Source organism: Puntigrus tetrazona, chromosome 18 (genome assembly GCF_018831695.1).
Source record: "Puntigrus tetrazona isolate hp1 chromosome 18, ASM1883169v1, whole genome shotgun sequence".
NCBI classification, from domain to species: domain Eukaryota; kingdom Metazoa; phylum Chordata; class Actinopteri; order Cypriniformes; family Cyprinidae; genus Puntigrus; species Puntigrus tetrazona.
Genome location: NC_056716.1, coordinates 614508 through 639031, shown reverse-complemented (window position 1 = coordinate 639031; position 24524 = coordinate 614508). Strand labels below are relative to the sequence as shown.

At 37.6% G+C, this 24524-nt stretch overlaps 1 protein-coding gene across 3 annotated transcripts; it reads right to left on the bottom strand.

The window, feature by feature from the left end:
• Positions 1-167: 167 nt before the first annotated feature.
• Positions 168-23443, bottom strand: tmem91 (transmembrane protein 91). Of its 3 annotated transcripts, XM_043216629.1 has the most exons (5): positions 23242-23443; positions 22908-23073; positions 8325-9739; positions 3810-3956; positions 168-1978 (listed from the first exon to the last, which is right to left on the bottom strand). In XM_043216629.1, exons 3-5 carry the CDS (start codon positions 8736-8738, stop codon positions 1823-1825), a joined length of 717 nt encoding a protein of 238 aa, XP_043072564.1. In that variant the 5' UTR covers positions 8739-9739; positions 22908-23073; positions 23242-23443; the 3' UTR covers positions 168-1822. The 3 variants fall into 3 exon arrangements, with proteins under 3 accessions (XP_043072564.1, XP_043072563.1, XP_043072565.1); XM_043216628.1 differs by having other exon boundaries at positions 22908-23443; XM_043216630.1 differs by having other exon boundaries at positions 8325-9734; positions 22908-23443.
• Positions 23444-24524: the final 1081 nt, after the last annotated feature.

The window sequence follows — 24524 nt, the reverse complement described above, 5'->3', positions numbered from 1 at the left end:
TGGCACTGCTTATCACTCACCTGCGAGGTTATCAGGGGAAATGTAGGCCCGCGAAAGGGGTTTAAGTACAGAGTAGAGCGCTACAAAAAAAAAAGTGCCTAGTGGTAGAAAGTCACTGACTACAGTGTTAGCTTTAATACAAACGCCTTCAACCGCATGAATGCAGCTTTAAGATAATAACTGCCCAGACAGGCAAATACTCTTTATTTCACATTTACAAATAACACATATTATTTGTTCCGTACTTCAGGATGAATATAAATTACAGGCTTGTCGTTTAAAGATGTTTACATACCTGCAAACTCTATGCTTTGGCACAAAACTGAATGTATCTTTAACATGAGCTGAGTGTTTTTGACAGTTTTTTCATCATAATGTCAATGCAGTGGTGTTTAAAAAGCACATCTGCTTTGTGTACAGGGCTAACCGCTGAATTTCTGCTTTTCATAAGCGGCACCTATAATTGGAATTTTCATTCAGCCTTTTTGCTGTTTTTTGTTCAGGATAGTTATATTATTACATAACTTTATCATTTTGATTCATCCCTTTTCTTAAAAACGCGGTTCGAAGGATGAAATCCTTAAAAAGGCTTCATCATTTGAACTGTGGAGCTGTTTTTCCTAAATCATACGTATTTTACGAGTTGCAAAAATCATACAAAACTACAAGTGAAGTGGTAAGAATTAGCAATATGCACAATTCGGTCGTGAGATAGCGGAGAAATTTCTTAAGATAAAATCCAAGTTCGTGAAAATGTTCTTAAGTGCTAAGTTTATGCAAAGACTTGCTGATCGACACCACAAAGGCAAATGCGGGTTACTGAAAGAATCATAATTATAATGAATAATGTTATGTTATAATGCTTGATACATGAAATGACCCACAAAATGTATGAAACGTCTATGTGCCATTGTTTTTCTTTTCAGCAATTCAAATTGTTCTGATGTTTTTCCATCTTAAATTGATTAATAAATGATAGGAAAAAATAAGAAAATAGCATTGTGGCCCGAGTCCCGATTTACCACCTTTTCACCAGTCCAGAGTTTGCAGGCATGGTTCGGCTGAATCGTATGAAGCGTCTCCATACGGTTTGTTGGTACAGTAGGTGGAAAATGAAGAGTCTACATTTATCAAGCTATGAATAGAGTTCTGCGGGAGAAGCTTCTCATAACAGCATGACTCAGTGAAAGCTGCGGCTTATATACGTGTGTCTTTCCCTCATCGCATTGAACTTTTGCCTGTGCGTGCTTGATATGCATCCTCATATTTGCAGTATCTGCCTGAACTTGTACTTGTTTCCTACCTCGCAGTTTCCGACCGAGCTCTAAAGTCATTTACTCTGGTGTTTTCAATTTGGAGAGTGAATTACGATGACCGGCTTCGGAGCTCGGCTAGAAAATGACCCAGTTCGTTTAAGTCATGCGTCTCGGTGGACGCGTCCCGCTGTCTCGCAGCCAAGTCCGTTGTGATCTCCTGATCTCGCGGCCCTTGTCTAGTTCCCTTCTAACAAACCCTTAGGCCTCAGTCACTCCCTCCCCTGCCAACTTCGACGCGAGCGCCAAGGCAGATCGCAGGTCTCTCTTTCTAAAGTGGGTGTCATATGTGTTTGACCCAAATACTAAGATTTCAGCTGAAACTATGTAGTGTTTTGCATTTTTTTAAATCTAATATGACAGCCGTGAAGGTGGCGTATCTGCAAAATGAATGTACTTATTACAGGTGAAGATGAACGTACGTATGTAAGGAGCAGCGGATTGTGTAATTAGGAACCAGGGAGGTGCGTTTCTGGAAGAATTGAGAGTAGATACCGATACAGTAGTCTTTAAGGTGGCTTCCCGGACAGATAGGAGATCAGGGCAGCGATGGCACAGATGTAAGTGACGATGCCGAACACGATCGAAAGGATAGAGAGCCACAGAGCCTGGCGAGACGCCGCACTAGCACCCTGGAAATCTCCTTGTGCTGATGCTTTGTTCGTCTGGAGTGGAGAGAAGGGAAGGTAAAAGCTAGCATTAGTTATATAGTGTATGATGACCTCCGCTGTCTTGAGGATCGGTCAAAGGCCTGCTCATTTTCTGTCAGTACACCATCTTTCCGTTTCTCTTCTCCTTTCAACTTTGATACCCTCATTTCAGACAACACCTCATGCTCTATTGGAAATCGATCACCTGAGGCCTCTCATTATGACACTAATTAAAGTCTGAATGAAATCCATTGATCAGAGTCTTGTCAGCTGTGTAGGCTGAACATCTGCAGTGCCTCGTCCACCGAAAACGGCCTTGAATAGAATAATAACATTCGCTTTAAGGTTGTTAAATAAGCCTAAAAAAGCCTAGATAGCAAATCAGATTACAGCTTTCCTTATTGAAAAAGAAGCTGTTGTTTTGAGTTTTGTTTAACAGGCGGTAAGTTTTCGTCTGAGACAAAGCGTAATAATACAAGTGCCGTGTTGTTCTTATGCGTGGAACTTTGATTCGCTGGTGGCATAATCCTGCAAATCCTGACGTAATCCTGTCTAATGTCCACACTCGCCCTTAAAAGAGCACTTGCCTTTACTGCTAATCTCTGTCACTTTCAGTCCAACTGACCTTTTGGCCTTTTGACACGGAAGTATCAACAGGTCTTATGTAATAACTAACTGCAGTGTTGGGGAAAGATGCGTTATATTGCGTGAAAAAAATGACATTGCATTACTTTTCATGGAGAGTAATGCATTATGTTGCTCTTGCATACTCGTATTCATAACTGAGGTATTTCGTAAAGTAATGTGTTCCTTTACTAGTTACTAGTAATCTGATTACATCAGTTATGTGTTACCAATTTGGTTCTTCATAGTCCAAAAACTAGTTCTGTCAAATAATTAATTAAAGTTTTGTGTGCACTGTGCATATTTATTATGCATATATGAATACACATGCATGCGTGTATATATTTAGTTATTTTTTGTTCCAAATATACACTGTATGAGTGTGTCTTTATGCATACACAATAAATACACAATAATCGTTGCGACCTACAGTCTTCTATATAATGACTTCTAAGTGTATGATTTATGGGTTGTGTCCTTTTTCTTGTCCTCTCCATTAGTTGGCATTCCTAACTGTTGTCTCCAATGTATCATCTGCCATTTTCATAATATTTCGCTGAAGGACATGGATGACATCAGAATTCTTTCTTACTCACAAACGGTGCAAGGTTATGAGTAAAGGATAATGACAATAGTGCTGTCAGTCAGATTGGAGGAGTCTATTGAGAGATCAGCGCAAGCATTAAAGCGTCGCTTGTGACTCCTACTGAGAAGTATTGATATGCAAACATTGTTGAAACCGCTAGAACAATATGTTCAGAATAAAATGACAGTGATTGGCAGTGGTTCCTGTAGCCGTACAGCTGTACGCACTGTGCGTTTTCCATACAAATATTTCAGCAGGCTTTATGCACGTGTCCTGTGTTTCTGACAGCTGAACCGGCGATGCCAACAATTTGTGAATTAATCATTATTTTCGCTCAGTTCTCTTTTCTTCAGCGAATTGGCAGAACGTGTTTGCTAAACGGTCTCCTGTGTCATTTTCAAGTTTTGAAAACACTCGAAACGCGTTGTTCTCGCTGTTCATTTGTTCTGAAGAGTCTCACCGAAGTCTCACGAAAGCGCGTAGGCTAATAGAAAATAAATACATTAAACTTCTGTCAGAGTTGAATTTCTAACACATAAAAAAAGCTCCAATTAGATGAAAGTGCCATCCTAGCGATTGGTTATAAGAAACGTAAAACAGAGACCAAGAGAATGAAAAAGAAATACTGTCCCGTACCTTTTGGGAAAGGTAGAACGCAGCAATGCCCAGAGGCCAGAAACAGCAGAGCATGGAGAAGAAAGCCAGGCCCAGGTAATCTTGAGGGATCATGATGGGAAAGTTGCTTTCGCTGTCTGTATCACTGAAGTCATCACTGGAGGAGTCCTGCGGTACATTTCACAGTCGAGGTTACGTAATGTCAATGGAAATGATTTACTGGTCAGAAATGACATTTGTCATGGGCTAAAACGTTTCATTCATTTATTTGACTGCATGTTTATTTGCTGGGAGTTTCAGGGGTCTAAAATTGACTTTAAACCTGACTAGTCTAAATTTGTACGTTATATAAATAGCTTTTGTAACATGTGAACTTCAAATGTAATTAGGCTTTATCCAACGAAGGCGATGACTTGCATTTACTTTTGCTGTGCTGTATAAATGTATCTGTTGCAGGTTATTCTGGTTCCTGTAAGATAATGTGACTGAATGAGGTTATGCCAAATGTGCACTATAGTGCTGCCTACAGGCAAATTCTGACTCATGTTAAAATAAAAAAAGAGCGGTGTTCTGTCTCTTTCTCTAGGACTGTGTCTGACAACTGCTCGTTTCGCTCTCTCTACAACCGTAGTGTTCACGTCCTCCAGATGTGTGTCATGTACTTTGTACTTAGTTGACTGCTTCTCTACACAAAAAGCATTCGTGGAGTAAAATGTATAAAGAAAGGAAGCGGTTAGCCATCGTTTAGGTCGTTTAGGAAACATTTAGGTCGCTTACTAAGCGTTCCATTCTGATATGATATTTTTTATTCTCTTTATATATATATATATATATATATATATATATATATATATATATATATATATATATATATATATATATATATATATATGACCCAGTCAGGATTATTTTTCAGCAATAAAAGCATGATGCAACTACTACTACTTTTTTCAACACAGGGGGGAAGCATGACAAAATGTTATATTGCTATATTTTTCATCACATTTTATTACATTGTGGCCATTCAGCCATATGAGCAGACTCACTTCCATAGCATTAGGTCTTATGCATTCCAATAAAAATTAAATCACAGATCAAATAAATGACTACAGATTCATTTTAACCTGTTGCAAAATAGTTGTTTCCACTTGAAATTTTAAGTTATTTAATGTTAATTTAAGTGACAACTGGAATATTTTAGTTGACTAAACAAAAAAAAAAAGGCAGTGGGGTAACAAGTTATTGAAGTTGAAAAATTGAAGTTTTTTACAGTGTAGTTAAAAAAAAAATACTTTAATGATTTTAAATTATTTATAGTTTAAAACTAGACTAGAAAACTTATAAATTGTTACTAATTCCCAATTAAATGATTTAAATTGTAGTCTGTAATTTGATCTATGTTAGGTTAGATTACATTTACCATAAGGTGTTTATTACATAGATTTAAATATAATTATAATTTGAATAGAAATTGTTTATATGTATTTTATTAAAATATTAAAATATTAAACATAAATATTATATATAAAATATTAAAAACAAAGCGGTTCAATGAAAAAGCATTCATCAAAACAGCTAGAGCTAGGTTTTAAATATTTTGTGGGGGGGTTTTGTCAGGTTTTCCAGAATCAATAATTAATGAAGGTAACAAGATATGTCAGTTATAGTTCCCAAATACATAAACAGCCCTAAAAGTTATCAAAAAAGTAAAAGCGTATTTTGTGTAAATATTTGAAGCAGAGAACAATAAAATTAGTATTATGTGGATTATCAATTAATAACCGAGATTATTAAATGAATAACTTGTAGTTCTAAATAGGAAAAAATGCAATGTTCAATATGGCCGCTTTATCAAAAGAAGCCCCGCCTTCTCAGTAAAAGAGCCAATCACTAAAAGGAAAAGTCATCGTATCTATGCAGCTGCCATTAGAATATTGGTTGCTACAGAAACATATTTCAGTGTTTGAGCAAAAGAAACAACATTTACAAGACATGTGTTGTCAGTTTTCATTGGTTATTCTAAATATGAAATTTAATTGGCGAACGGTTTTGGAGAATTTGATGTTTCCACATTCAAACACTTTTTCTGAAGTGTATATCACAAATAGTTTATGGAGAATCAGTCAATTATGAACGATTTACCACCATTTTATGAATGTAATGTAATCATTCAGTCATTAAATTGTAACCAATCTGATTAAGAGTATTTTAACATAATAAACACAAGCACCTAATTACTAAAATCCAATTATATAATCCATCACCCAGCACTTTATGGAGGCTGACGAGCCAGAGTATCTTTAACAATGCCCAGGTTCCTGTCAAATCTACTTTACAGTCACCAATGAAAGTTTGACATCTCACGGGGCATTTTAAATGATACGTAAACCTCACAGCCATCCGAAAATGACATAAAGGCTATGCATTTTTAAAAGAGTAGCCTCGCAATCATGTTACCACATCCCGCGTCACTTTTAAGCGCATTCTGGTATTTAAATAGAATGATATTTTATTAATGCTGTGTCATAGTCGAGCAGGTTCCTCATAAAACACTGCAGTCACTCGCTCCGGTCTTTCCGACCTCACATTCGTCTCTTCTCTTCGTTAGCCCTGCCTCTGCTCGGAACGGGTTTTTAAATATTTCAATGGCAGCAGTTTTACACTTGACCTCCTGATGAAAAGCGCTGATGGCATGACAGCATGTGTAATCAGTGCTGACAGAGAGAACCTCGAGTGCTCTTTTAAAGGGACTGAGTGTTTGTGCTATGTGACAAGCCGCTTTTCAGAGGAATGCTTTTGTGCTCTGACGCAGAATGCTAAGTGTCTGAGTACGTTTTGTTGGCGGCGCAACATAAATCGCGGCGGATTTTTTTTTGACGGACATAAATAGCCTGATACTTTGTTCTCGGCTGTCACATGCAGGTATAGAAATGCTTTTTTTAAGCTATCGCTCAAGATGATTAGAGGGCAAGTCGAATCTGTAATCTGAATCTTTGCTGTTTCGGCCTAGATCTTGTTTGCTGGTGTATGAAATAGAAGTTGGCATGAGCTCATCAGCATAGTGGCATTATTATTCACACGTCAGTGGACACAGAGCTTTCAATAATCATGCTGGGTTTGAAGGCCAGTGTCCGCGCTCAACATCCCCCCTGCTATTCATGCCTTTTGATTTTTCAATTTAAAAGCTCATTCTCCTATCACTGACTGTACTGCATTTGAATTTGTGCTGCAATATCCAGAGCATTAGAGAAAATGCATGGCTTAACGGCTAGGTGAGTTTCTATTTTTCCGATGCAGGAAGCTATGAGGATTTGGACTGTGAATGAACAACTGCGATGCCAGTAAACAGAGAGTGACTTGGCACAAACTCTGTTATGTCTTCTCCGCAGAGTTCAGATGCAACAACAATGAGGAAATGAAAGGAAGCAAGAAAATCTAACAAGCAGCCATTGCCACCGTTGGTGGATTTTTGGCAAGACCAAATCGAGATGAAAACAACAGGCTGAAAGTATATAAGTATATTGGTACTGTAGATATTGTTACTAATAAATTTAAATATAAATAACTGAATATTTCTTAAATATAATTTTTTCATCTGATGACAAAGCTGAATTTTCAACAGCCATCATTCCACTCTTCATCGACGTGATCCTTCAGAACTATGAATTTTAACTGAACACTTTTTATTTGGGTTTACTTTTTTGATGAATAAAAAGTAAAAAACACAACTAAAATCTCTTTTCTTCACTTTTAGTAGTTATGTGTTCGTGTGTGTGTGTGTGTGTGTGAGTCTTCTATCTCTATCTCTAGCTAAAGAAATTATACATTTAGTTTTTATTGTGTCTCAATATTTCTTAAAAATGTGATTTATTTCATTAAAATGCCCCTATTATGGATTTTTCAACATTTACTTTCATGTAGTGTGTATAACAGCTCTAAGTGAATGAAAACATCCATCATACAAAGTGCACTGTGTATAACGTTATTGTCTCTGAAAAGAAAGAGTCGGCTCTGAATCATCGAAACAAGTTTTTTAAAGAAATCTCAAGCTGTTTCATGTTGAAACATTAGCATATTGCATATTTCTTGCAAAATTGTCTTGCAACTTCATTATTTTCCACTAGGTGCTGCTTTTCGAGCAGTAAAAATCACTGTTTTCCCGGTAACGCCATACACAAAGCAACGCTGGCATACTATCAGACATTACCGGCATGATAAAATAAAAATAAAATCAATCTGACCAATCACTTCAGATTAGGTTTGGAAAAATGATTTGATAAACAAATCATTTGGGAGTCGCTGAGCAATTAAGGTCAAAATAAATGCATAAGACAATAAAAATGTTTTTCAACTTGTTGTTGGGGACTCCCAAAACCAAAATATGAATCGTTCGTTACCCATAACCCAGTTTAAAACCGATAGAGAGCATAAACCATTTCGGTATTTATTTACATGTGTTTTAACACAGGGTCAAAGAACATAGGGTAAACATTTTCTGAAACACTCATGTATTGTATTCTTGAGGAAAAATCTTACCTCAAAGTCTGGCAAAAGGTCATCCCCATCTTCTATGCTGTAGGATACACTATGGACATCTCTTGTCTCTGCCAGCAACTTCCTTTCCAATGGTGAACCAGGGCCAATGTCCACAAAAGTGGTTTCCAGATACTCCTTACTGTGGATGCCCAGGGAGTCAGCAGCGGCCCAAATGGTAGTGGGAGGATAAAGGGTCTCTAGAGTGCTAGGCAATGAACATGGATCCAGTAACTGCTGCTGTTGAATGTCTGTAGAACTGCAGTAATTCCTCCAGTCCAGAGGGGGCAGTCTTTTGTCCTCCTCATTTCTCATCAACATGCTTTTAAACAGTCCGCTACCTGAGCCTGTTCCACTTGAGTTTTTAGGGCTGCTGTCACCCAACAATGGATGTTCTAGCTCATCCAGATTCTCCATTTTCCAAGACCTAGATCTGACATCAACTAATGCTTTCCGGCTGATAGGGCCAACAATTTTACTCTTCCGAATATGTCTTTCATAAGAAAGCAGTAACAACAGTTTAAATAGTTTTTTGTTTGATTTCACACAGATACAAGCATTAACCTTAACAGGGAAACTAACTCGTGTGCTCCTCCATCTCCTTCATTTTAGTCCATGTGTTTAAATGCGAAAAGCTTTTGAATATTCCATTTCCTTCACATGTCAGAAGCTATTTGTTTCTTTGCTCGATGACTGAATGCAAGATCCATGTAGCGCACGATTGGATGTATCTCAGCCCATAAATATGCTAATGGCCTTCATTTTGCATGAAAAAAAATGGAAGTCACTTCTGATGATGGGAAACCATGATTAGCAACAGACTGTAGACAGGTTGTGAAATAGTGAAGATTTTAAGCGTGAAACGCCCTTCTGCTCTCACTCATTCAGATGAAATGTTTTCAACAGAATTCTGTAGTGGGAGACTTTTATCTAAATATGTAGTGGAATAAAAATAGCTGCGATTTAGACAGTCCAAAGCTGATAGGAATGTTCTCTGAAGTGCCAGAAGCTTTGAAGGAAGTGTCAGCGTAAGCGTAAAAAAAGAACATTGACAGGTGGTTGAAAGACTTATCAGCTTTATCAGCTATGCGCACATATATATAAATATATCGTTTTAGTCATCCGGTGGGTTTTCAGAGCCGCAGTGCGAAATAGACTTCAGACGTCCACAAAAATAGTATCCTCTGGAGTGCGGTTTCTGGTCAGCAAGTGCTCAAGAAAGCCATTCTGTTTGTAGCTGAGGAGAAATTTCTTGATGAAGAAATCAGAGTGCGCGGCTATTGATTTATAGCACTAGCTGAGACCAGAAAGCTCTTGTGGGGACCTGTATCTTTAATGCGCCATGCTCTCCCAGCTGTGTAAGTGTCTCAGAGTCGTGTCCGGTGCCCCTCACCTCTCATGGAGGTACTTGGACTGTGCTGCCAAAAGAAGAGAACAAAGTCAGAAAGAGCGTTTAGCTTCAGTGCACACAGAGCAGCCCAGTGATCCCCAAGTGTCTCTATTTTATAAGGCAGCACTGCTACAATGCTTGAGTGGCAGGATAGTATGTGCCAAGGAACGGACACTAATGAACTCAACATCTGTCTCCGAACACTTCTAAGCGGTCTATTCCAGGAGCGCGCCTGTCTCAAAGGCAAAGAGCATCAGTGAGAGGGCAGAAGGCTCGTTGGTTTGGAAATATGGTCCGCAGTCGGAGGGCAGCGGCCCAAGTTCTTTTTAAAAATGTTAGATGGCCATGACGGCTCAAGAGCACACCCTCTGGACGTGTTTCACGTCAACTAGTCCACTTACTCGCTCTGCATACAAATCCCTGTGGCCTTCACCTAAAAACACCCAAAAAGCCTTGGTAGCGGCATCTGAATCTATCGCCAGAGGGAAATTGAGGTCCAGCAGAGGTCTGCGGCTCCAGGCGGTGTATTCATAAAATATTTCCAATGTAAACACCTGGACGAATGCCTAGTTATATAAGATAGTCAGTGTGAAATGGAGCTTATGATGTGGTGACGTCCTCCCTCTACGATATGCCCTTCAATTTGTTTATTCTGTCAGTCAGACTCATTTGTCATCAGGACGTGAGCCATCTTGATTATTCATCAACTGGTGACCGCTTTTCTTCTCCACAATAGCCTCTGGTTTAATAAACTAATTGCTCTTGAATGCACTGTATATTGTGATGTGTATCTTGTCATGTACATACATCTTGGTTTTATTGTAACTGTCTGCCGCTGTATGCTGAACAGATTTACAGTGTGACAATTTTGAGCGTTTTGTGAGGCATTTTAAAGGAACAGAACGGTAAAGGGAATGTTAGGTATAATTGCATACGTTGTTTTTTTCAACAGGACATGCCCTGTTTCTCTGAACAGTAAACCCTGCTTACTTTGATTTGATTTGTCCATCTCAGTCATTTTGACATTGACAAGTGCTGTTAGACCGTTGAGGCAGAACGGACTAAAAATATAACTTTTAAACCTTTTTGACATCCTTACAATAAACAAACCCTTGTGTACCAAAGCAGTAGAGCAGAGAAAGAATGTCAGATATTTGGTGGACAATTTCTAATTATTGGGTGGCCAATTTATAATTACGGGACACCATACCTGCTACTTAAGCGTCAGCGCTTTTTATTTAACTAAGAATGTTAATTTGACAACACAATTATTAGTGTAATTAAATTTTCTATCTGTAACTCAGACTGCTTGCTTAAAATACATTATCAGTAGACACTCTATAGAATTATCATATTCAGATACTTAAAGGAACACTCCGCTTTTATTGGGAATAGAGTTAGGTTTTAGTGTTTTGGAATCAATTCAGTCAATCGCTGGGTCTGGCAATAGAACTTTTAGCATAGCTTAGCATAGACAACTGAATCCAATTAGACCAGTAGCATCACGTTCAAAAATGACCAAAGAGTTTTGCTAATTTTTATATTGTGTACTAAGACCGGCGGAAAATGAAAAGCTGTGATTTTCTAGGTCAATATGATAAGGAACTATACTCCCATTCCGCCGTAATAATCAAGGAAGGCGCAGTGATGTCATACAGAGCCTGCGGAAAATAGTCTGACATTCTCCCTGTGCAAGCAAGAGGATCCTGGCTGTTTTCCGGGGCTTTGTGATGTCACTGTGACTGCAAGCTTGAGAATACTGTCAAACAAAGCCAATTTGAACGCTCGAGAAAGCTGAGTAAGTTCAAAATAATTCAGATGATCATAAAAGTCCCAATTACTCACTAAAATTTCACTAACAGCATTATAAAATGAGGCTTTCGTGAAGAGCTTCAGTTACTCACTTGAGCTTAGAGTGACCTTATGAGTAGAGTCCCCTTACTGCAGTGACCTTTAAGGGTGGAAAAAGTGCAGTTTGACGGTCTAGAGTCTCCATTTCTATGACATTACACTTGATGTAGACCTTTATTTGATCAATCGTTATTGGCTAAAGAGTCTCAGTCTAAAAAAGACTGATCAAAATCTGCTGTCACATTTCCCAGGGGCCGCCCTGTCAGTCAGTCAGCCCCTAAAAAACCAGGATGACAGTCTCAGAACGATAGGCATCTGGTGCAGGTGAGCGTCTGTCTCTCATTGCTAACCTTACGCTGTTTTCGATCAGTCCTCTACATGCCTGTCTGCACCAGTCTAACACACCTGAAATCATCTCTGTCAGTGGCATTATGTAGCTGCTGGAGATTACCTGAGGCACAGCTGATTATTTTCTAATTTATTATGTAAATGGATTTAGGTTTAGGATTCACCTCGCATCCTTTAAACCGATTCTGCTAAGTGTTAGTGGAAACTTTGATAAAAGGATCCAGCATACTTAATATTAATGATATGCAAGAATACTGCGTTAGAAAAAAATACATTTTCATTTGAATTTAGGTTTTAACGATTTCCTCAAGGCAATCATTTGTCCTCTGCAGTGTGTGAGTGTGCGAGCGAGTGTAAAATAAATATGAAGTAAAGCGATAGTTCAGCCAAGCATTGTGAAACATTCGGCAGAAGGTCGTATAATGAAAGTGAATGGTGGCCACATCTATCAAGCAAGATTGTTTTGGTGAATAACTACTGTCTCATCCTCCCACAAACCTACCGTGTGACTTCAGAGCATGTTTTCAATGAGTATCTTTGATCAGAATGAGATTAAGTAAATGATGCCGACTTATAATAATTATAGCAATAGAAAACAGTTACAGAAGTATAAACATATTCAATGACATTACTTACTGATTTAAAAGACTATAATTAAACTTTTATTTTGGAGTGCTACTTGCGCATTTTTGAACACTAAATCTAAAATGTGTTTTAATGTGACTATTGAAGAGGATTGTACAATCTTTGAATAATATCTTAAAATGCAAGATATTTAAAGTCACCTGAAGTATACTTGCAATACACTCAAATATACTATAGTCTATAGTTGGGTTTTGGCATTGCTTCCTCACATAAGTACGAAGTAAGTTGTTCTAATTCATTTTATTAAGCATATATTACAGTTGTATTCGTAATATATTTAGCATGAAATAAATGTATTTCAAATACATGCTTATTTTACACTGTAGGAAACATTTGAATGCAGCACGAATGCAGCTTTGAAAAATAAAGCTGACAAATAGAGATGATGAAGTGATTCATACGGTTGCCCACTCATAGATCATTATGAGGTTTTTTTTTTTGTTCAAGGCAAAGCAGATGAGTCATTTCTGGTTAAAGACAGTTTTCTGTTTCGTATTTGTGTATTCACTGGCAAAGGAATATTTCAAACTATTCTCAATCAAAAATAGTCAATGCCTACTGTTTTATAGCCAGCTGCTTTGCCTCAAATAGAAAGTAAAACAGGAAATCTGATTGCAGCAGCACATAGAGTGGCATTATGAAGAAAGAAATTGACTCTATAGCGGTGCACTTAGATCAATAAAGCAGGAGCAAAATTGAATTGCATCTGATTTTATACACTATCCATTACCGCACAGAGAATCATGAAGATATATGGAGCACGGTATGAGACTGTTCCGGTCGAGTGCAGATCTGCCAACATAATGGTGGTCTGGATAGTGGCTGCGAGTGCTGAAGCCTGCATTACTCTGCTTCGTATTGCTTTGCTGTGCTCTCCTGTCTTTCTCCTCCTCCACTCTCGGTCGTGCTCTTGAGTGCAGACGGAACGCCAGGGTGATAATTCAGGAGCAGATCCCTGCTCTCCCTGACATCAACGTTACTGCAGTGCACGGGAGAACAGGCAGGATGGAGAGGGCCACAAACATCAGGAAAAAGAGATGAACAGACCTGCACCCACACACACTCACATTGTTTATGGCTCTTAAAGGGGAAGTTCGCACAAAAATGAGAATTATGTCATCATTTACTCACACTCGTGCCACTCGCACTTTTTTTATGTGGAAAAAGTTTTTTTCGTTTTTTTGGCTTGCATCTGAATGTAACCAATTATTGTAACAGAAAAATAATAATAATATGTGACCCTGGAACGCAAAAAACAGCCTTAAGGGTCGAATATTTGAAATAAAGATGTATACATTATCACCTGAAAGCTAAATAAATAAGGTTTTCATTAATGTATGGCAGACTATTTGAAAACCTGCAATCTTAGGGTGCAAAATAATCTAAATACTGACAAAATTTTGTCAAAATAAAGTCCTTAATCATATATTTATGGTATATAATTCACAAAAAATGATCATTTTGACAATGTATTTTTGGCTATTTCTACAAATATACCCATGAAAATTAAGACCAGGTCATGCAGTAAGACTATACACATTTTTTAAAGCTATTTTAATATATTTTAAATATTGCTGTAATGACAAAACTGAAACCATAACCCCCAAAAAAACCTCTTTAAAATTAGTTTTCAGCATTAATCACAATAATGTTTCTAATGCACAAAATTAGCTTGATTTCTGAATGATCATTTGACATTGAAGACCGAAGCAATGATGCTGAAAATTCAGATTTGCCATCACAGGGATAAATTACCTCTTTTTTTTAAATATATTCAAATAGAAAATATGTGATTTTAAGTTGCAATAATATTTCGCTGTGTTACTGCTTATATATTGATTTTGCTTTAAAAGCGGCTCTGATAAACAACAACAACATTAAATAACAAAATAATTTCAGTTAAATATCTGAATCTGAATTGAAAAGTCATGCGAGGGTGAGTAAACGATGGCATTATTTAATTTTCAGGGTGAACTATCTCTTTAAGCCACGATGGCTTGCTTCCAGAGGAGATGCACTTAGCTTTATTGCTAACCCCCCAACCCCAGTCTCCATAAAAGGACTGCTGTCAGCTGCATTATAAGCCTGCCTCCCTTTCTGATTTCTGCCTCACACATAAAACACCCGGTCAGTTGGACGGAGCTCTACAAGGACAGCACAGCAAATCAGCACCAGCACATTTACAGAGAACTGCTTCACTCTCTTTTGCTCTGTTTCTTTTTTTTCTTTATTTTACAACTCTGGCTACTTTATCTTCTTTTTGCGCTGTTTATTACTGACCTCTGTCTTTTATTTGATTCCTTTAGCCTGTTCAGCATTATTCTAGCTTAACCCACAAATTCAGGGTCCTTTTATAAATGTGCTTTGAAAGCCAAAAAAACGGTCACAGATAATGTGCATCCACCGTGGATTTAAATGTGGTATTTTTTACTAAATTACACCGGGTTCTTTAGGTTACCATTTTTAAGTAATCTATTCATTGTTTTCAAGTTTTACCACCAATTCATTCTGTCAAAATTTCTATTGCAGTGTTTTAATTTTTTAACATGGATGATTAATTGAAGTTTATTAATTGTATGCAACGTGATAGTTTATATGAAAAAACACAGCTACGGTAAAAACAGTAATATTGTGAATAATGCATTTTAGTACAATTGATCTGTTTTCTACGCTCTTAAAAATAAAGGTGATTAAACGGTTCACAGCAATGCCATAAAGATCATTTTTTCGTTCGAACCATCTCTTTCTTACCCTTTAAATGTTAAATGAACCATTAATACAAAAACGTTCTTTTATGATATCATAAAGCAGCTTTATTTTTTAAGAGTGTAGTTTTTGTTTGCTTGCTCATTTTTCAGTGTCAGATTATTCAGAAATCATGCTTATTATTATCAACACATAAATAAACTTACAAAAGCTGTCGCTTGGGTGATACCTTTTTAAAATGGACTTTTGTACATAAAGGGTGCATTTTTGTACCTTAAAGGTGCATATCAGTATTTATTATTACATAAAAGTACGTATCAGTATTTATTATTACGTATTATTAGGACCTAAAAGGTACAAAAGTGTCCCAGTGACAGCTTTTGTACCTTTATTTATGACAACACGACTAATTTTAAAGACTAATCTGTGCAATGTTCCCCGATTAAGTTCAGACAGGAAACTCGCTTTCAAGAGGAAAACATATTTGCTAATATTCTATTCATTTCTGCGTCTTAATCTTTCAGAATGCGAAACAGAAGAGGATGCGGACCAGACTCGGCAAACGGCAGCAGGAGGAAGCAGCTACTGTAAGTGCCAATGAACAGGCCGATGGACGACAGATATTGCACTGATAGCACAAGAGAGATGGCGTTCTGAGTGGAAAGGCAGCACCCTTCACTATACCCTCCGTGACTGAAGCATGATGAAGCATGGTAGAGAACAGCTGCGCTTTGCTAATTAAAGCAGAAATTAACTGAGTCCATAGGACTGGATCCATACGAAAACATATTTCATGTAGCTCTGGAGATTAATGAGCCCAAGTCTCGTTTGTCATTTCTGTGCTGTACGTCTCTGCTTATATAAGCGAGCCTCGATAATTCCAGCACAATCGTTCCTCGAGCCCAACGGTGTCACATTATGCTCAGGATGGAAAGATGCATAATTCCTCCCTAAATGACATTGTAATGGAAAAAGGAATGCTTTTACATCCCAGCATCCTGTGCGTGTGTTTAGAAATGAGCTCATTTATCAATCATCTTTCAAGTTCAATTGTTCCTACCTTCTTTCTTTCTAGCTGACTGTTCTTGCTTCTGTAACCAGGGTTACAGTATTATATCTATACAATGGTATAGCGATGCTGTTTTCACTGCATGAGGCGGTTTATAAGACATGCTTGGCATTGCACCTCCTTCTCTATTGTTTTTCTATGTAAACGGGTCAGTTGAGGTTGTGCTCTGTTTTTATATTCCGCTTTTATCTCGTGTTTTAAATGCATTTTGTAAGTCGCTGTGGATAAAAGTTGATGGATACATGTAAATGAATGAGGTGATACTATCACAGAATTGTTGACGCAATGGAGCCTACTTTTAAAAAAGATTGCATTTTACCATTTTCAGCAACAAACTAATAAACAAGTCTAACATTGAACTCTTGTTTCGGTCAACAAACATTTTAGTTCATTTAAAACATTTAAAATTATGCCAAAAAAAAAACATGCCGCAACCAATGTAGACAGACACGCCACTAAATAAATGTAACATGGCAAAATGTCAAACCTTTGTTTTTGTCAGCAAATATTTGAATAAAATTAAAGCATTTAAAAATATGTAACAACTTGTGCTTTGAAGACAAAAAGGAAAAAGAAAGAACAAATAGAACATGATAAACTTAATTATTCAATAAATCTATCATAAATATATTTATTAAATTCATGTAGACGTCACGGTAAACCCAAACAAATCTATTTTAAAATAATCTTTTTTAAAATCTTATTTTAAATGTTTTAAATGAGCTAAAATGTTTGTTGACCAAAACAAGGGGTTTGTAATGTTACATTTAATTCTTTATTTGTTGCCGAAAATGCTTAAAAGCGATCTTTAGGCTCTGTTGTGGCAACTCACTTTTTTTTGCCTTCCCAGGGCAAAAAAAGCAGATAAAGTTTGATATAAGACGACTGCATTATTTATTTATTTATTTTTTTAGGCGTAAATGTCCAAAAGCTACCGTTTTACCACGGCCATACATCAAAAAACCCGGCGATTCCAGGTACTTCCCTGGTACTTTTGTCCTCCCTGCCTTCTCCTCCATTCTTTTCCCTGTCACTTCCCCTTCTCTCCTTCTCTCCTTCTCTCCCTTGAGTTGGCACGAGCAGTCAGTGTTTCAGAGGAGCCATTTGCACATATCTTAGCTGGGTGATTTCTCTCATCCCTCAGGCCCCACTCTGCCCCACACCAGCTGTGCCTGAGAGAGGGAGACAGACAGTGAACATACAGACGCTGTAGGGGCATTTCCCTTCCACAGACTGATGTGTGCTTCAGACTTTACATGTTTGTCTATGAGCCGTGAACTCTCTGCGTCTATGTGTGCGGCTCTTTCTCATTATCTGTAATCTGTTTATAATGGGACATCTCATTATTCTTGCTGATCCACTTGGGAGCAGAAAAGGGCACCGGGGCTTGACAGATCTATACGGGTGACAATAAAGAATGAGAGAGAATCAGAGCCAAGTGAAGATAAAAAATGGACTTCTTTCATCTAATTGCACCGAATGTCTTCTGTTTGGGTTTGATTTCCGGTTGCGCGTCTGAAATCTTTGCGCACGTTGCTCTAGTCGCTGTGGTGTCCAAACGATGAGAAATGTTGCCTTCGCAGGCGGTACGAAAGCATCAAACCATGTCCGAATGCGATGTTTGCATAACATCCTGTTGACCGAGATGCTTTCGTAAGGTTGGTTGAAGTCAACACAGATATCCTTCGCTGCTTATGATATCTCGCAAACCTGGCATGCAATTCAAAGGTTGACTGAACAAACATTAATAAAAGTGACGTTCAGTGGAGCCGTTGAAAAAAAGCAATTACATTTATAATGTCTATTTTTATGTCTGCCCCGTTCACACCGAGAACGATAACAATAAGGATAACTATAAAGGTAAAAAATATTAGCATGCATGCCAGTGAACAATATCGTCTGCCGCTAAATTCTCTTCAATTTTGGATTGGGTGGCAATGTTTTTATTGTTCATCAAATGTGAAAAAAATCATTCTGAAATTTATTTCAGTTGTATTGTTTCGCGGTGCTTTTATCACGATTTTTTGAACTATATCTATCTTTATATTTATAGCTATCATCCTTGGTTTGAACGGGCCAAAAATGGCCCTTAAGGCTCCATGATTTTAGGGGAAAATATCTCATTGCAACATTTCTGCTAATAAAAAAAAAACGATAAAAGCGTTTGCGGTGCTTGTTTATAAAACTGCACAAAAAAATTACATTAACCAAATTAATAAATAAATACAGTAATATTACTTATTTAGTTTAATATTTCTGTGTATTATTATTATTATAGCAAAATATATTACAGTAAAACAAAAAAAAAAGTATTTCTGGAGGGTGGTTGGGTTAAAAAATATTTTTTCCATCATCCCCCTGTATCTGTATCCTGTTTTATTTTTAAAAAATACTGAAAGTTCAATAAACAAGTAAAACAAAAAAGTACGAGCGTCATGAATTTGGTCAATGAACTTCCATTTGTTCACCACATGGACTATCACACCACGCAGACATCGCCCTGGACTTCATTTCCCATACTCCATTGCACAGATTGGTTTCACCTGCATTCAATTACACACTCTCCTGATTACACAGCTGCATCCAGTCTGTGTTTACAGCGACAGCAACTATACAGAGCCATTCCATTGTGTAAGTCTATTTTTTTTCCTGTTTGTTTTTCCTCAGTTATTTGTGTCTTTATATTTGCCAGTGTATTTTACATTGTTCTATCGTCTTACTGTTTGGATTCTGTTTGCCATGCCCGGACTATTGTTTGTTGGATAACCCTATTGTCAAGCCCACAATATACCTATTTGCCATTGTTTGACCCCTTGTTTGCGACCACGTCTGTTAATAACAGCTCTTTACATGGATCCACACTTCACTCGTCCCATTTGCCCCATTACAACGAGACACTGGATCACCAAATCTGCGGTATGTTTATAGCAATAGCCAAAAATACATTGTATGGCTCAAAACTATACATTTTTCTTTCATGCCAATACTATTAAGTCAATCAAGTTCATTAAAGATTAAGTTCCATTAAGTTATTTTGTACACTTCCTACCATAAATATATTAAAACGTCATTTTGTATTAGTAATATGCATTGCTAAGAACTTTAAAGGTGTTTTTCTTAGTATTTAGATTTTTGCATCCTCAGATTCTAGATTTTTAAAATAGTTGTATCTCGGCCAAATATTGTCCATTCCAACATATCAATGGAAAGCTTATTTATTCAGCTTTGAGAGTATGTATAAATCTCAAATACAAAAAAAAATGACACTTATGACTGGTTTTGTGGTCCAAGATCACATATACCGATAATTAATAATAATAAAAATAATAATAATTTTAAGTACAACTGTGAAATTACAATAGGCTACTAATATATAATGTAATATAATAACATTGATGTTCCAGTTCAGAATAACCTTATTTATGTTTAGTCTCCAGCTGACTGGACAGTTGAGCTTCGGACTCAGCCACTGGTTCAGACATCCATTTCATTTTCATTTGGTGTGAGACGGGTCTCTTCATCTCATGCCAGTGCTTGTTAACTGAGACGGCCACAAAACGCTATAGCTGTGCTGTGCATAGGGAGTATAATCCCATCAATCAGAACTGCCGGTGTATTGTGCTCTTATGACACTTCCAGCTGCACGTTGAGTACACGTCGAGGTGTATGTACTGTACTACACAAGCAGCTTTCTACTGCTAGAGGGCATTTTATAAATTAAAAGGCTTACGATGGTGCATCAAGGAACCAAACAAGCCTCCGGGCTTATTTTGCTGATGCTCGAGTTGGATGTGATAGGGGAACACGTTTGAGATCGAGCTTAGGTTTTGCACTGCGCATGTGACACATTTATTTCAGTCAGATATGAGCAGGTTACAGCATTCACTGCTAGTAGAAGCTTAGCATTAGAGTTACATTCTAAGCTTATTTCATCACTCGCCGTATGAATGATATATATATGAATGACGCACCATAAATCTGTGAATCAAATATACCATCAAATATACAGTCATACCAGACATCGGAAATAATTTTTGCAGTTTTTTTCCTAGTGTGTCCGGTCAATATAGTTTATGTAAGTAAGGATAACAAAGGTAGGACATACCTGCATTGACCTGATCATGTTTTGCTAAGTGTTTTTCTTTAATTGCTAAGACCACAAACTGACAAAAGTAAGTTCTAAACTGGTATCATGTAATTAAGTACTTAAACTTACCAGCCGACAGCTATTCAGTGCATACATTTCTATCAAAGTCATCTGACATTATCGTGTTGAATTTGTTCACAGTTTAACTCCTGAGTTCTTGTAATATTATATCATCATTTTCTAAACTAGAATTTAAAAACTGTGGCGTGTGTATACATTTAGGTTTACATATTTCTAGTTTTACCCTTTTTCCCTTCATAACTTATAACTGAAAATCTAAAAAACGTCCATATTTTCATAAAAACAAGTTATGACAGCGGCGTTTAATGACTGAAGCACCTGTAACTGTTTTGAAATTGTTCGACGACGAGCAGGAAATGTTTAGGGTCAGTGTCACCCCAAGTAAAAAAGATTTACATACTAAGTATTTAAATATGCGAATATTTGCTCAAAACTGACATAAAAACTGCGCACATTTTTACTGTCACTGTTGATGAAGATTGCATACTTGCAATTGTTCCACTTCGGCACAACCAAATATATTTGACCATATCTCATTTGGACACAATCAAGGCCCTTTAAGTATAAAATCAGTTCCGGTTTTGCAGACTTCAAGTATACTATTCAATTTTTATTATATGCATAAATATATAAATCAGGTATTTGTACTATACTTAGCATGAAATAAATGTATTTCAAATACATACTAGTATCACTTGATTTACGTTATAAAGACGCAGTGAGGGTTACACAATATGAAAACACGACACGATCTCGCATGCTTCATATGCAAGCAGTGTGAAACAGACCTAGAGCAAAGAATGAAAGAGCTCTCAGTGGCCTGACCTCTTACTGGCCTTCTCCTCCATCATCTGAGTCAGAGACCACAACACACACACACACACACACGCACGCGCACACCCCACTGACTCGCAACACATGCAATATTTAACACTTGAAATAATCTAAAAAACTGCTTCTTTGCACTTCATAATGGCAATACAAGAGACGCAAGTACAACAACTTGTCTGCAAGATCCTGTGAGAATGCGTTTAATCAATTGAGAATTCCTCTCACATGTCGCACATAATCACCGGCTAATTGTTTATTACTCAAGCTAAGTAAAAGGTTATCTCGCCAGCATGCAGCAGGCAGGGGAATATGGCAACACACTGCATGTGACAGCACAGCGCTGATAAACAACAGGAGCTGTAGTGTGTGTGTGTGTGTGTGTGTGTGTGCGCCTGTACAGGACAGTTCAGATTAGTAGTGAGATCCGTGCATCAGAGGGTGTGCAGAGAGACTTTAAGGATAATAACTCACAAGACCGTATGTCATGAAATAATCTCCTTTTTATTGTAATCTGGAAGTATGATTTGTAGACCGAATTTAATGGTTTTGGTTGAGGAGCAAGCTGAATAGAGGGTGTCGCTTTTTCCTGCTTTTTAATAAATGTGAACTGTAACCGTCTCGATGCGTATCTAAACATGGGAATTAATTTATTCTCGCAATCTCTTGGGAGCATCTACTACATGAATCACTACAGAGGCACAACAGTGGATTGCAGATACAGTGACTAACAATAGAAATCTCTCTCTCTAATGGGAACTGCAGCAGTTCTTCCGAACAATAGCAGAAAGTGCGTCCTTGCCCAAACCAGCCCCACGTAACGCTGAGCAACAACGTCCTTGTGTCAATGAAGTCGGTGACACAATGATAACGGCAAGGCTTACGTGTGTTATGAGTGCTAGAAATATCATTGCACGCCATACAAGAGGCACAGAATTTGTTTGATACAAGCACCAGATGTGTACGGAAAATCAAAAGGATTGTTTGAAATCTTGTTGTGTGTGTTTTGAGCAGCAAGAGAACAGGTCACAGGTCTGAATAACATCACAGCAAAATTGAAAAATGTTCCACACATCTGCTCGTCCAGGATGTGACATGAAATATTATACGTCCGGAGAGGAATGCAGATAAAGATTTACACACAGACCACCCTTAAAGAAACTGTACAATTGAAATACACTGGACAATACCGGTACAGTTTTAGCAATATATATATATATATATATATATATATATATATATATATATATATATATATATATATATATATATATGTGTATATTAACTAACAATTGGACATATTTGCAAACTAAAATTATGTAATATGTTCATTTTTATTAAGTGCGTATACATATATATTTGGATAATACCATTTACTAAATGTTTTCATGTTTTAAATATTAATTAATACATATAATACTATGTAAAAAAATAGTAAAAATTTATTTAAATATGAAAATATTTATCTTTATTTCTTTAACATTCTAAAAATGACCATTTATTTTAAAATAAATGATTATTATTTAAAGATAAAGACATTCAAATCTGTTTTTCTCACACAAAGATAAAAGCCAAACCCACCTCTTCCATTGATCCTGTATTCTTTGGTGGTGTCTGTATCTGGGTGCGTGTCCAGCGGGACTCGACCAAATGAGTGGAGCAAAACAGATGAATCCAGTGGCCCAGTTTGAACTTCAGCAATACTTCAGCGCCAACACATATCCTCCATTTGTGTGTACGAGTGTGTCTGATGGAGAGAGAGAGAGAGAGAGAGAGAGAGAGAGAGAGAGAGAGAGATGGGATGGTGTTCCAGTAAAAGAGTTGAGAAGTGACGCTTGTTGTCTCCCAAGTTAGGTGCTATAGTAAAGCGAGCGTGTAGAGACACACCGCAGCACACAGCGCTCCTGATGCTTACACTTTATGCTCTCTCTCTCTCTGCTTGTCTCTCTCACTTCAACACTTCTCTGATGGAGTCAGTAGTTGCTCTTTTAATCCTGTTTATGCTGGGTATTTATACCACCAATGCTCTTCTAAGTCCCCTTGGCGAGACTTTCAAACTACAGCAGCGAAGCGGATCCTTGCATCCTCCTCTCCTCTTCTCTCTCCACATCTCTCTTTCCCTCCTCCACTGTCTTTTTTGCGCTCCACTCCACCCCCCACTTTTCCCCCTCTCTTCTCAGTAGAGCTTCAGTATACCGCAGGGTCCTAGAGCCTGGTGGTGTTTGTGTGTACAGTGTATATCCAGTGCTACTGGAAACACATCAGTATGAGACAAGTGTCCTCTCTCTCTCTCTCTCTCTCTTTTGCTCTTTTTTTTTCTGGACGGTGCTTCAGAACAGTTGCTAGATTGGCGTGCGGTTGTTGTTTTCAAGCAGAACACGGTCACAGGGTGGACTGTCACTGTCGCTGAGAGATCTTGTCCACGTGTTTGTCCTACAGAGAGAAAATATCACTAACAGAATTAAAAAAGGACACGAAACAACGTACTTGCATAACACGGGAAACCATCCAGTGATTAAAAATGTTGATTTTTATCTCCCTGGAATTATTAGGTTTGCGCAAAGCGGTCTCAAACAGGTAGGGTGGAGGGAAGAAGTTAATTAAAAATAAGAGAGATTGGTTATGTCAGCCAAAAAATGCTTATTTCAGCATCGAATCAAATCTGTCCATGCTCAGTTTATTTTCCACTTGCGACTGGCTTTTCATTTTCACCGACGTCACTTTAAGTCGATGTTAAAGGCTGTGGTCACGGGCTGATGTTAAATATTATAATTCAAACCGATAGGCAATCGATATTCAGGAGTCATATTCACATTTAGCACCATACCGAGCACTCACTTCTCACAGTCCAGTAAATTCCCAGTAACGTCAAATCAAAAGCTTGAGTAAACGGTCATTTTGGATTTGAAGCAGACTTTAAAGTGAACGGTGCTGTATTGCGCCATCATTCATGTTCGTTATAGAAAATCCAGCCAGAATTTTTAATCCATCGCAATAAGCTCTTTGTGTTGTTTTTACCCCCCCCGACCCACTTCTAGATGCTGTTTTTGTGAAATTAAGATTTCCGTTCAATACAGAGAAAGAAGCAGGAGAAAAACATTGTGTTCTGTCCTGGATTTTAACATTAATACGATGGACCTCAGGGGACCCGGACTGGGATAAAGCTGAGTGCAGGGCATGGACATTAGTAATCAATAA

Coding starts and splice junctions, on each gene's coding strand:
- tmem91 (XM_043216628.1), bottom strand. CDS start 8,738: ATGGAGAATCTGGATGAGCTAGAACATCCATTGTTGGGTGACAGCAGC. Junction 3,957..8,324: donor ACCTTTTGCCAGACTTTGAG/GTAAGATTTTTC, acceptor AATGTACCGCAG/GACTCCTCCAGTGATGACTT. Junction 1,979..3,809: donor CGTTCTACCTTTCCCAAAAG/GTACGGGACAGT, acceptor TCTCCACTCCAG/ACGAACAAAGCATCAGCACA.